The sequence below is a fragment of the Kwoniella shandongensis genome, chromosome 11 (genome assembly GCF_008629635.2).
Source record: "Kwoniella shandongensis chromosome 11, complete sequence".
NCBI lineage: Eukaryota > Fungi > Basidiomycota > Tremellomycetes > Tremellales > Cryptococcaceae > Kwoniella > Kwoniella shandongensis.
In genome coordinates, this window is record NC_089297.1 from 699,313 (window position 1) to 710,760 (window position 11,448).

An 11,448-nucleotide genomic window follows, 5' to 3' on the forward strand; every position below is an offset into this window, starting at 1 on the left:
GCAATGAGGCAACGCATTGTGGGCAGCTCAAAATCACGACCTTTCGATGACTATGGCATCTACATGTTATCACAACGATACTGGCCGATATGCTGATTTCACTCCAGCAGGTAAGATGGGTTCTCGTTATCAGATCGGAATACCGCTCAGTATTGTAACCTGAGAACACCCAGTCTTTGTTTGTGGCGTTTTCTGAAACTGATCTGAAATCGGTGGTTTTGAAGCGTCATGCTCATCACTCATGCATGCACTATCATAGATCCCTCAGACATGTACCAGGCGATACCTACGAGTCTAGACTTCATCGTGTGAACGAGCGAATTGTGTAACGGGCATATTGAGGTGACTGTGACAGATTGAAAGACGAACCACCCTACCCCTCCACACCTTTCCGGACGACTATGCCTCACTCCCACTCCATGTTCACGCTTTGAGCTCGAAAACGGTCCGGTTCGTTTTCATTCCAGACGCGCGACGGAACCAAGTGCGAGTGACACAGCTCACAAAACACCGTAACGCCGAATAATCGTACTCGTGATGCACCACTTGTGTGTTGTTCTATTGTGTGGGGGGGAAAGAGAAGGGAGAAGGGAGACGGGTTGCGTCAACCATGATGTGTATCACGACACAAGTTGTCACATATACCCATAGCGACGAGATACAAAGTCACCCCTTTTTCTTTCCCACTTCCCACCGTCAAATCGCAATTCTCATCTCAACACTCTACATTCACATCACATCATCGACATCCATATCCGACAAACAAACAACTCAACGCTAGTACATCACAATGGGTAAGTCGACCTCCTCTTCTCATGTATGCATGCATATGCTATGAGTGCACTCGCTGACGTTTGGAATGCATGCATCGATGAATAGCCCGAACAAAGGTGAGTAGAGTGATATGATGACTTGTTTTGATGGGTGGAGGAAAGCGTGGAAAGAGGAAGTGGAGATACCACCCCCCTTTTGATGCATATTCCCCTCACTATCCTCTATCGCTTTTCAACATTCATCACTACCTCATCAAGTCATCCATCATCCACAACCCATCCTCCTATGCACTCCCTTCGTGATCGTGCTTGCACCACGTCTTGCTTGGGGTGCATGCGGCGTCGTCACAGGAGTCAACGTTGTTTGGCTCGCCACTCACATTTCGCTTCACTTGACAATCCTTCCTCCCTTTCCACATCCATTGTAACTTCGCTTGCATCGCTTTCCTTCCATCGCTTTGCTGTCTTTGCGCATCACATCTCGATCGATCGTCGACGTCATGCACGAGCACAAATCTGACTCCATTAAATAGCAAACCGCCCGAAAGTCCACCGGAGGAAAGGCCCCTAGGAAGCAGCGTGAGTTTACTCGATTTACTATAAATGGTGGTTCAGTCGCTGACTAAGTGTCTTCCCCGTTAGTCGCTACCAAGGCTGCCCGAAAGCAAGCACCTTCCCAAGTCTCTGGTGGTGTCAAGAAGCCCCACAGGTACAGGCCCGGTACCGTTGCTCTTCGAGAGATTCGACGATACCAGAAGTGAGTGGGCTGTGTTACTCCTTCCTTGTATCATTCATGCTAACTGATTCCTTATTTTAGGTCCACTGAGCTCCTCATCCGAAAGCTCCCCTTCCAGCGACTCGTCCGTGAAATCGCTCAGGACTTCAAGACTGATCGTGAGTATACCCTTACCTGCTATCATCTGTGTGATTGTACTGACATATCCCCGTTTTGCGCAGTCCGATTCCAGTCGTCCGCTATCGGCGCCCTCCAGGAGGCTTCCGAGGCCTACCTCGTCTCCCTCTTTGAGGACACCAACTTGGCCGCGATTCACGCCAAGCGAGTCACCATCCAGCCCAAGGATCTCCAGCTCGCTCGACGACTCCGAGGCGAGAGGTCCTAAGCGTATCGCTTCTGATTATTTCACAACAAGATCCGCCAACCTTTGTTATTTGAGGATAGTTTGGTGAAACCCTTTGCTTTGTTTTCCTTTCTTTGCGGATCGTTTCGTCGCCGCTTGTCTGCACTTTGTTGCTCAACTTCGTTTTTCGCTGTATAAACCCCCTTTTTTGTCGAAACGCTTGAGCGAATCTCTGCGTAACGGTAGATAATAGCCTAGTCGTGACATGTATATGTGACTTGTACATTACATTGGTATGGGCATTGACTCGGTAGTTGCCAGTCACACAGAACGATGATCTGGACTCTGGCAGTCTTATGTAGTAGTCCATATATACAAAGTTGCATGTGTCATAAAGGTCATAAAGCTCGTTTCGATTCTCAGACACCCATGCTCATGGGACTAGCCCCACTTCCCCTTCGTCTGACTGCAACCCATCTGCTTGTTCCTTGGTACCATCGTGATGATGATTATCGCCAGTCCCACGCAGCGCCACCAGCGCATCCTTCATATCCCTCAACGTCCTCGCCTCAATCCTACTAGCATACAATCCCAGCTCAGCTCCATGCTCGATCTCACCAGATCCAGAAGAACGTGGTAAAGTCGATGCGAAAGGGGTAGGAATAGAATTGATAGGTGGTGGTCGGAGCGTTTGAGGAGATGATCGTGTTTCTCGAAGGTAGTAGACCGTTTGACGAAGTACGTATTGGATTTTCTGCGAACGAAAATAAGAGGGAACGAGGTATATATTAGCGCTCGATCGGTTGAGAGATGGATCTCTACGACGTAATGCTCACGTCTAATAAGCTCATATATCGCTCTACGCTCTCACGAGCTGATATCCCACTTTGCTCTTCGTCCATCTTTGAACCACTACCACTAGAACTCGATGGCGAGACAAGATGTGACAGTATCGGTTTGACGCAGAGCAGCAGCTCAGGTACGGCCTACACATCACCCATAGGGAAGGACAATGTCAGTATGCGGGCAGAGAAACGGATTTGCGTTTCATCTTGGCAGGATTTGGGGACTGGGTGGAATGGATTGAGCCCACTGGCACAGCAAGTTGCTCACCTTTTCGACGTTTGTCAAAGCTGCGAATAGAGAATCCGCGTCGAGAGATTCCAGTTCTAGTCCATCTGATATTGAAGGGTCTGGCGATGCCATCTTGTGCGAGCTTGACGTATGTTAAAAGCGTAACGTATTGTTTGTACGAGAGGAAAGGACGTTGTGTACCGGCGCATCTAATGTCTTACTCTGCATGAGGTGGAGGTGGATCCGAAATTCGGGTAAAAGTCGCTTGGCGACTAACTACAGTCAATTGATCTGCCTTCCAACTTCCTCCTTCACGATCATCTCTCCACGAAAGGCACATCAAGTTGGACAAGATGGGAGACCGGATTCTGGTTCTTGATGGCGGTATGGTATGTGTCTCCCTTGCGTCGTCTCGCTGTGACTCGGAGGGTGTGCCAGTCAACTTCGAAAGCTATGGCAAAGCTAAAGTCAAGTCTGGCGGCCTTTGAATAGGGAACGACACTCGAGACGCTAGGATACGACGTCAACACTCCGCTCTGGGGCTCAGAGCTCTTATCGTCCAATCCTGGTGCGATTGAAGGGATTCATGAGCGGTATTTGCAGTCAGGAGCTGATATCATTGAGACCGCGACGTGAGTGCGACACCTCATGAGCCTTCACCTCGAGCTGACCCATAACTATCCTTTTTTATGTAGATACCAACTCACTCCTTCCAATCTCACCCAACACTTGTCATGTTCATCGGAGACAGCTGCCCAGATCTTACGAAAAGGAGTCAACGTCGCCCATTCTGCCAATGGCAAGGGGAGGGCTAAAGGGAAGATCGCATTATCATTTGGACCTTTTGGATCAACTCTATCACCAGGACAAGAATATGGTGGAATCTATCCTCCGCCTTATGGTCCTTCCACATCTACCAACGCGTTCCCTTCACCGTCAAACCTAACGGGCGACTCGTCCACCGCAGCTGGAGCCATCACGCAAGAGGAAGAGGTCGCCGTCGAAGCACTTGCTCAATTCCATCTTGACAAATTACGCGTGTTCGCCTCGGACCTCGAGACTTGGAAGCAAGTAGATTGGATTGCGTTCGAGACCGTCCCTGTCCTTCACGAAGTAAAAGCTATCAGAAGAGCGATGGGCGTGCTCAATGTGGAGTTAGCAAAGGAGTATGCGGGGGACGATCATTGGTGGGAGAAGAAATTCTGGATCACATCGCCTTTCCCTTCGGGTCAACATCCCCAACTCATCAAAAACGGTCAGGACCACGCTTCAATCCAACAAGTCTTATCAGCTTTCATAGAAGGCGATGGTGCGATCCCCCATGGTATTGGTATAAATTGTGCCAACCCTTCATACCTCCCTTCTCTCACAGAGGCATTCACTTCGGCCTTTCGTGCGACGGCCGCACTCGAGCACGAAAGACGGCCGTACTTCGTCTTGTATCCAGACGGAGGTCAAGTATACGATACGATTACTCGGACTTGGTCTACTCCACCAAGTTCAGGTGGTCCAGAAGCTTGGGCTAAACAGGTGTATACTATAGCGAAGGACTTGGAGTCTGCTACGACACGAAACGGGGAGAAGTTGTGGGGAGGAGTGATTGTAGGTGGATGTTGTAAATCGTCCTTTGAGGAGATTCGTGCTCTGAGGAACTTGGTGGATGCGGAGTCATAGGAGTCGCATAGATGCAAAATGCATGTTGTACATCACTATTGTTCAGATGATGTTAATAGGCTCTGCTCGAAGTGGCCTGCCTGCTACCGGTTCCGCTTCAGATGGCTTCTAGTCCCTTCGCTTACACTCTAAATGGTGATCTTTCCCAGACCATCTGTCGCCCCTTCCACGCCTTCTCTCGGACGAGGCAGACGTAGCACTTCCACCCTCCTGCCAAGTCCAGGCCACGGTTTCCCACCTCTCGAAGAAGATGATGATCGATGTATCAGATCTGGTCGAGCTGGCAGATCGTTTATAGAGGACATGACGCCATATACCCAATTTGGCGATGTCAATGGAGACAAGTCGGAAGGCTTCTCGAGGTGCTGTAAGATTGTAATGCAATTAGTACTCGGTTTTCGTACGAGATTTTGCTCTCAGGAGAAGGATGTTGATCTAGACCACTCACCCTTTTAATCTCCTCGTAACTCGCTTCCATCCCAGAAATCTCTCGCACAATCTCGTCGCTACCAAAGGCATGATACACTCTCACATCGTGTATTCTAAATAGCACGTCGTCGACTCGAACAAACAGTCTAGCAAGGATGAAGAAACAATGCGGCATTACTCGCTATTCGTGAACAGGCAGGTATTGTTTTCATCAGCCCAATTTATGTGATCAGGTTGTCATTTACGTATGCAACGAAGCGATAACTTACGATCCGAACGTTCAAAATAGACTCGCCATTATCGTGTAGCTCATCTTCGAACAGCGGTACGTCGTCATAGAACAGTATTCTGTCGAGATTCGGATCTTGTCGAGCTAGCAGCGCAAGTGGCAGAGAGTGAGTAGGAGAGGGTTTGAATGTCTACACAATGTTTCATACGTCAGTGAACCCTCTCTATTCCCCTATAAGGGGACGAAGAGGATAGCGAAGGAGTGCAACGACGCTTACAGAAGGTCCAGCTATCGAGCCTGCGTAGCAAGTGGAATAAGTCCAATCGTGCGGTTTGACAGGTTTGGACGGTAATGGTGTATCTGTCAACATCGAATTGGGTGATGATCTGTTGCCTCACGTCAGCATCATCGATCTCGTCATGTTACGCACAATGAGACTGACCTGCTCTTTCCCCACTTCTCAGCCATACTGACGAGTACTCCTCCTCCAACTCTTTCTTCCCATCCCTCTCCGACCGCTACACCTGCAAGTGCGTCCAGCGTGTCAAAACGGATTTCTACCTTCTCTCCGCTGTTCTCGTCCACCTGTTGAGCTTGATAAGTCGAGCTTGAGCCAGATATAGAAGATGAGGACGAAGAGGGGTCGTAAGTTAGTGATAAGGAGTTGTTACCAAATGTCATCTCTGGTAGGGGGAGAAGCAGTGATTTCTCGGCACTAAGTAGATCAATGTGTTCTGGTCAGCATGCAACTATTCTTCCCTTGTCATACAGTATTGATGTGCAAGTTGAGGATACACTCACGCATCGATCTCTTTCCCATTCAGTATCGGTCGCTTTGTCGCTTCTATCCTCCATGGCCCAATCTTGATTGCGCTCGTATGTTTCGTTGAGTCAAGTGAGAAAGGTGGAGAGGGCGGTGATCGTGCTACAGCTTGAGCTGGAGTAGGGGCGGAAGCAGGCGGAGGTCTGGTCGTACCAGGAAAGGGAGTAGGGGTGGACATCCTGTCCGTTGATCCTCGCTGCGTAGGATGATGATAGGCGATGTCGCAGTGTACAGAAACAGAGAAGGAGAGCAGGAGGACCAAGTTGATTTCTGAAAGTTGTCCAGTTGCAGGACCGTAAGTCACCGGTGATAGAACAACTTTCTCACGGTAGACGCATTGTCGCATGATTGCTGCTGCTTCGACCTTATCCACTACATCTGGTCAGAAGCAACACTCAGCGCATCAGTAGAGCTGAAAACAGGTCAAGTGCAGCCTAGTCGTACATCGATGAATGCGCTATGGTCACGATGCATGACAATAAAACAAAGCCCTTCTCCCAACTGTTATCTCTTCCCTCTCACAACCACCCTCTTCATCTTCGGCTGCTTCTCCTTCTTCTCTCCGTCTTCAATTGCACCACCACCACCACCGCCCATCCCCACACCCTTCTTCTTCGCCTCCTTTTCGCTCTCCTTATCTCGCTTGATCGCAGCAACTGCTACACCGGCGGGGATCACAGGCGAATGGAGGGGCAGTCTATCGTCAATCACAGGTATGGGCTGGGGAGCCAAAGGTGGTCGAGTAGGAAGTCTAGGTGGCGGAGGAGTAGGTGTGGAAACCTTTGTAAGTGCTTTCTTGGAGGACTTGGATGAAGAACCCTTGGACTTGGCTGATTTTGATTTGGTGGTGTTGGATGTGGGGACGGGGGCAGCGGGTTTGGAAGCTCGTTTGGAAGGTGTAGTAGAGGGATTGAAAGCGATGGAAGGGTATCGTTGGCGCATCTGATCAGCAATATGCTTGTACAGTTGTGTACCTGTAGGCCAAGGGTTGAGATTTCAGCTTGAGGGCCAATGCAGACCAATTTGAGGTGGTAGAGGAGCTCACGATTCTTGACGATGGGGTTCAATAATCGACCCTCTTTCTCAAACTGCACCTTTACCCGTCCTGGGTTCTCCCAATCGGCGGGATGTACTCTATCAGGCTGAGAAGGCACAATCAGCATTTGTCCCTTGAATAAGCAGTTCGTAGGAGAGGGTAATTAGCGGGACGTGTGCTTTTAACTCACCTCGAGGACACTAGGTAAACCGAGACTTCTACACGCCTGGGCAATCTGTTGCGCCTGAGGCCACCACAAAGCGGACTTTCGGGGAACTCGTCTGCCTTCGTTGATCGAGACCTTTGCGTCAAAGTACAGAGGGTAGACAGTGTTCCAGCTAACGTCAAGTCAGCTTCGTCTCTTGGGTCGAGGCCAGTCTAGCCGACTAACCCTTTGTAGACACTAGGATCGCCCGCTACGCTCGCGTTGCCAAATTGCTTCTTCAGCTTTTCCATCCGTTCATCCTCCGCAGCTTGCAACTTCATCATATCTCCCATGAATCCGCCCATTGGTGTGTTTGGATTGATATTGGGTCCACCTGCACCACCCGGCCCAGTCGGTCTGAGTTCTCCGGAGTCATCTCGCACGGCAAGTTTCCCCTTGTTGTTGGAAGAAGAAGGTGGTGGAGCTTTGGCATTTTCGCCGAATACACCTCTTGATTGTTCGGCGAGTCGGTTATAGTCCATATCCATGTCGACTTCATCCTCAGAAGTGATCTCTTCGAGAAGGGCACCTCGTTCGCCTAGATGAGGAAGGGTTTTGGAGGAGGAAGAGGGGAGAGGGAGGTCGGTGTCATCGTCAAAGTAATCTTCAACTGTCGGCATGTTGTGTGGTGTTGTTATTGAGCTTGTGTAGAGGTTGAGCAAGTGAATGAAAGCAAGGACATGATGATATGCATTGATAGTGATAGTGGGTAGGAGGCAGTAGACGACGGTGATTGTCGGTGTTATGTCGTCATTATGGTTTGAGGCGCGTCTCATCTACCACAGGGCCCCACCACACACACTCGCTCATTCACTGCACTCACTGCACTCATTACAGCTCACCTCTCTAAAGCCATCTTTTTACATACTACTCTATCCATTCACACTCCCCCACCTCTCTACCTCATATCACAGATCCACAGAGCGAGGTGATCAAGACAGAATCAACTACGTGACCAGTCTTACATCCCCTCATCAACCTCTCCTTACGATACGCACACCTCACCAGGCTCGTCTAAAACTCACGCGCCATGGCCTCCCCTCACACCCAGACCGCCAACGCCATCGCGGCCATTAACAACAGGTCAAATCTCGTCATACCCGAGATCGATTTCACTCAACATCAGCTGGAGAACGGCGATGTCGTCAGTACGACAGAGAGAGTCGTGAAAGATGTGAGTTTGCCATCTTCTTTTCAAAGCTCAGTGGCGAGTAGGGGTGAAAGAGGCGATGATTTCGATTTGATTGGAGAGGGGTCTCGACGTCCACGCCGAGGGACTATTGGTATTTTGAACAATGGAACTGACAGTCATATCTCAGGTCCAAGCCCCTGCAATGTACCTCCCCACCGATGAACAATTCTTCTCCAAGACCGACAAGACCAAGCCCGACATCGCTTTCCTAAAGAACCATTTCTACCGAGAAGGACGATTGACGGAGGAGCAAGCCTTGTATATCCTAGAGAAGTGAGCTGGGCCACCCAGGTGATTTCACAAGTGCTGACGTTGCTCCAGGGGAGGAGAGATCCTGCGATCAGAGCCTAATCTGCTCGAGGTCGATGCACCCATCACTGGTAGGTCATCGCGTCCAGGCAATATATTCGTGGAAATCCTGCTGACAGTGTTGCTGTACCTCTGTCGAATAGTGTGTGGTGATATCCATGGTCAATATGTGAGTGTCAATAATCGGGACAACGTTGCCTCTGGCTGACTCCACCTTAGTACGATCTTATGAAACTGTTTGAAGTCGGAGGTAACCCTGCCGAGACAAGATATCTCTTTTTGGGAGACTACGTTGACCGAGGATACTTCTCTATCGAGGTGCGCTCCGTTCCTCAAGCGATCGTTGCGTTTGTCTGACTGCTTCTCCTTCAGTGTGTGCTGTATTTGTGGTCGCTCAAGATGTGGTATCCCGACACTTTGTTCCTTCTTCGAGGCAATCACGAGTGTCGACACTTGACCGATTACTTCACCTTCAAGCTTGAATGTGAGCTAAACTTCAGACATCTCGTTATGGCTCCAGCTGACACCGCGACTGATGTAGGCAAACACAAATACTCCGAAACCATCTACAATGCTTGTATGGACAGCTTCTGCAACCTCCCCCTTGCCGCCATCATGAACAAACAGTTCTTATGTATTCACGGTGGACTGTCACCTGAGCTTCACACGTTGGACGACTTGCGATCAGTGCGTTTTTAGTCCCTCCCCAATGAGGGAAACTGGCTAACGTAATCCGACAGATCAACCGATTCAGAGAACCTCCTACTCAAGGTCTTATGTGCGACATCCTCTGGGCTGACCCGTTGGAAGATTTCGGTTCAGAGAAGACCAACGAGACATTCCTGCATAACCATGTTCGAGGTTGCAGTTATTTCTTCACGTGGGTAGTTTTGTGCGCGAAATATAGCTTGTCCGGCTGACAGAGCAATTAGCTATAACGCTGCGTGCCAATTCTTGGAGCGAAACAACTTGCTATCGATTATCCGAGCACATGAAGCGCAAGATGCAGGGTGAGTGAGACCGGATTTCCTCGTTCCGAGAGCCGCAGCTGACTTAACTGTGCAGTTATCGAATGTACCGAAAGACCAAGACTACCGGTTTCCCCTCCGTTATGACCATCTTCTCAGCTCCCAACTACCTCGATGTCTACTCCAACAAGGCTGCTGTACTTAAGTACGAGTCAAATGTGATGAAGTGAGTGGATCAAGATTCGCCTCGCCAATGTTGATCCAGGCTAACGGTTGATGTAGCATCCGACAATTCAACTGCACTCCACACCCTTACTGGTTGCCCAACTTCATGGACGTCTTCACTTGGAGTTTGCCATTCGTAGGCGAGAAGAGTAAGCTTTTCACAATCATGAGTAATAATCGAGCTAACTTCGCTCACAGTCACCGACATGCTCATCGCCATCCTCAACTGTTGTACCAAGGAGGAACTCGAGGAAGAGGAGGAAGAGACACCTATGGCCATTACACCAGAGACGCCAGAGGAAGGTGAGTGCCCTCCTTGTGTTTCAATATCAATCGGACTGACTGACTGTTCTCTAGCTGTCGAGGAATCCGCCGCGGAAAGACGGCAGGTCATCAAGAACAAGATCTTGGCTGTCGGAAGGATGTCGAGGGTGTTTTCCCTCCTGCGGTAAGTGAGGGCTTTATCAGTCACAACACAGAAGCTCATTTCAGCTTCAGAGAGGAATCGGAGCGAGTCTCAGAACTCAAGAGTCTGCACGGTACCAACAACTTGCCAGCTGGTATGTTAGCGTCGGGTGCCGAAGGTATTAAGGAGGCGATCCAAGGCTTCGACGATGCGTGAGTGATCAATGCTGTGCGTCTTTTGAGTAGGACTGACAAGTTAAACAGGCGAAAGAGCGATATCGAGAACGAGCGATTGCCTCCAGACATTATCGACGTGAGTATCCATCATGGTCCCGAACGATCTGGGAAGTCAAAGCTGACCTCGATGAATTAGCCCGACGAAGACAGCCCTGCCTCACCTTCTCCATCTGGTCCTCACACTCCGGACGAACCAGTCTCGCCTCTCATGGACTCGCCAAAGATACCCGCTTCTATCAGTGGACACAGTATGAGTCCCGGTTCTCCAGGTACTCCAGGTACACCTCCTGGCGGACCGGGTATGACTTGGCGACGAGGCCATGCTCGACAGACCAGTCTCGGAACGACCGGTACCAGTCCCTCGACCCGACGTCGATCGTTGGGCGACACGATAGAGCTGATCAGAAATGTTGTGGATGGGAAAGACGCAAGAGGCGATGGCCAACAGTTGGAAAGACTGGCGGAGGTGATATCGAGTCCGACAAGGACAAAGCCTGGAGATGGGCTCGCATAAGCGACGCGGACCGCCATCGACACGCTTTGCTATTTGCACTGTATTCAACCTAACCTACGACCGCTTACGACTGAAGATAGCCCAATCCAACCAAAATCGATACAACGACACTTTGCTTTCTCTTTTCTTCCATATGTTTCACTTCTGTACTATTCCCCAAATATTTCCACGCTCTACCCTTCCCATTACTTACAACCCATAGTCATATTTCATCCGATCGAGATTATGATAGACCTTTTGTTGACTCGATCAGTGTACATATACCCCAAAACCCTA

The 11,448-nt window shown here is 49.8% G+C and overlaps 6 protein-coding genes across 6 annotated transcripts; 3 read left to right on the forward strand and 3 right to left on the reverse strand.

Moving 5' to 3' along the window:
• Positions 1-790: 790 nt before the first annotated feature.
• CI109_106125 (histone H3) lies at positions 791-1,894 on the forward strand (the record flags this gene model as incomplete). Its single annotated transcript, XM_032004889.1, has 6 exons — positions 791-794; positions 880-890; positions 1,307-1,352; positions 1,416-1,530; positions 1,591-1,667; positions 1,731-1,894. The coding sequence occupies 6 exons, from the start codon at positions 791-793 to the stop codon at positions 1,892-1,894; spliced, it is 417 nt and encodes a 138-aa protein (XP_031860688.1).
• A 391-nt stretch (positions 1,895-2,285) lies between these two features.
• On the reverse strand, positions 2,286-3,058 carry CI109_106126 (uncharacterized protein; the record flags this gene model as incomplete). The annotated part of the gene is made up of 3 exons (XM_032004890.1): positions 2,286-2,606; positions 2,689-2,838; positions 2,966-3,058. The coding sequence occupies 3 exons, from the start codon at positions 3,056-3,058 to the stop codon at positions 2,286-2,288; spliced, it is 564 nt and encodes a 187-aa protein (XP_031860689.1).
• Positions 3,059-3,279: 221 nt separating this feature from the next.
• CI109_106127 (uncharacterized protein) lies at positions 3,280-4,600 on the forward strand (the record flags this gene model as incomplete). Its single annotated transcript, XM_032004891.1, has 3 exons — positions 3,280-3,315; positions 3,419-3,558; positions 3,622-4,600. The coding sequence occupies 3 exons, from the start codon at positions 3,280-3,282 to the stop codon at positions 4,598-4,600; spliced, it is 1,155 nt and encodes a 384-aa protein (XP_031860690.1).
• A 128-nt stretch (positions 4,601-4,728) lies between these two features.
• CI109_106128 (uncharacterized protein) lies at positions 4,729-6,555 on the reverse strand (the record flags this gene model as incomplete). The annotated part of the gene is made up of 7 exons (XM_032004892.2): positions 4,729-4,965; positions 5,049-5,210; positions 5,299-5,448; positions 5,536-5,644; positions 5,701-5,973; positions 6,060-6,459; positions 6,549-6,555. The coding sequence occupies 7 exons, from the start codon at positions 6,553-6,555 to the stop codon at positions 4,729-4,731; spliced, it is 1,338 nt and encodes a 445-aa protein (XP_031860691.2).
• A 30-nt stretch (positions 6,556-6,585) lies between these two features.
• On the reverse strand, positions 6,586-7,942 carry CI109_106129 (uncharacterized protein; the record flags this gene model as incomplete). Its single annotated transcript, XM_032004893.1, has 4 exons — positions 6,586-7,055; positions 7,127-7,223; positions 7,308-7,455; positions 7,509-7,942. The coding sequence occupies 4 exons, from the start codon at positions 7,940-7,942 to the stop codon at positions 6,586-6,588; spliced, it is 1,149 nt and encodes a 382-aa protein (XP_031860692.1).
• A 410-nt stretch (positions 7,943-8,352) lies between these two features.
• CI109_106130 (serine/threonine-protein phosphatase 2B catalytic subunit A1) lies at positions 8,353-11,172 on the forward strand (the record flags this gene model as incomplete). The annotated part of the gene is made up of 16 exons (XM_032004894.1): positions 8,353-8,496; positions 8,642-8,787; positions 8,836-8,894; positions 8,967-8,992; positions 9,043-9,141; positions 9,196-9,307; positions 9,365-9,510; positions 9,564-9,703; positions 9,756-9,833; positions 9,889-10,017; positions 10,074-10,165; positions 10,215-10,319; positions 10,374-10,464; positions 10,515-10,634; positions 10,686-10,734; positions 10,795-11,172. 16 exons carry the CDS (start codon positions 8,353-8,355, stop codon positions 11,170-11,172), a joined length of 1,914 nt encoding a protein of 637 aa, XP_031860693.1.
• Positions 11,173-11,448: the final 276 nt, after the last annotated feature.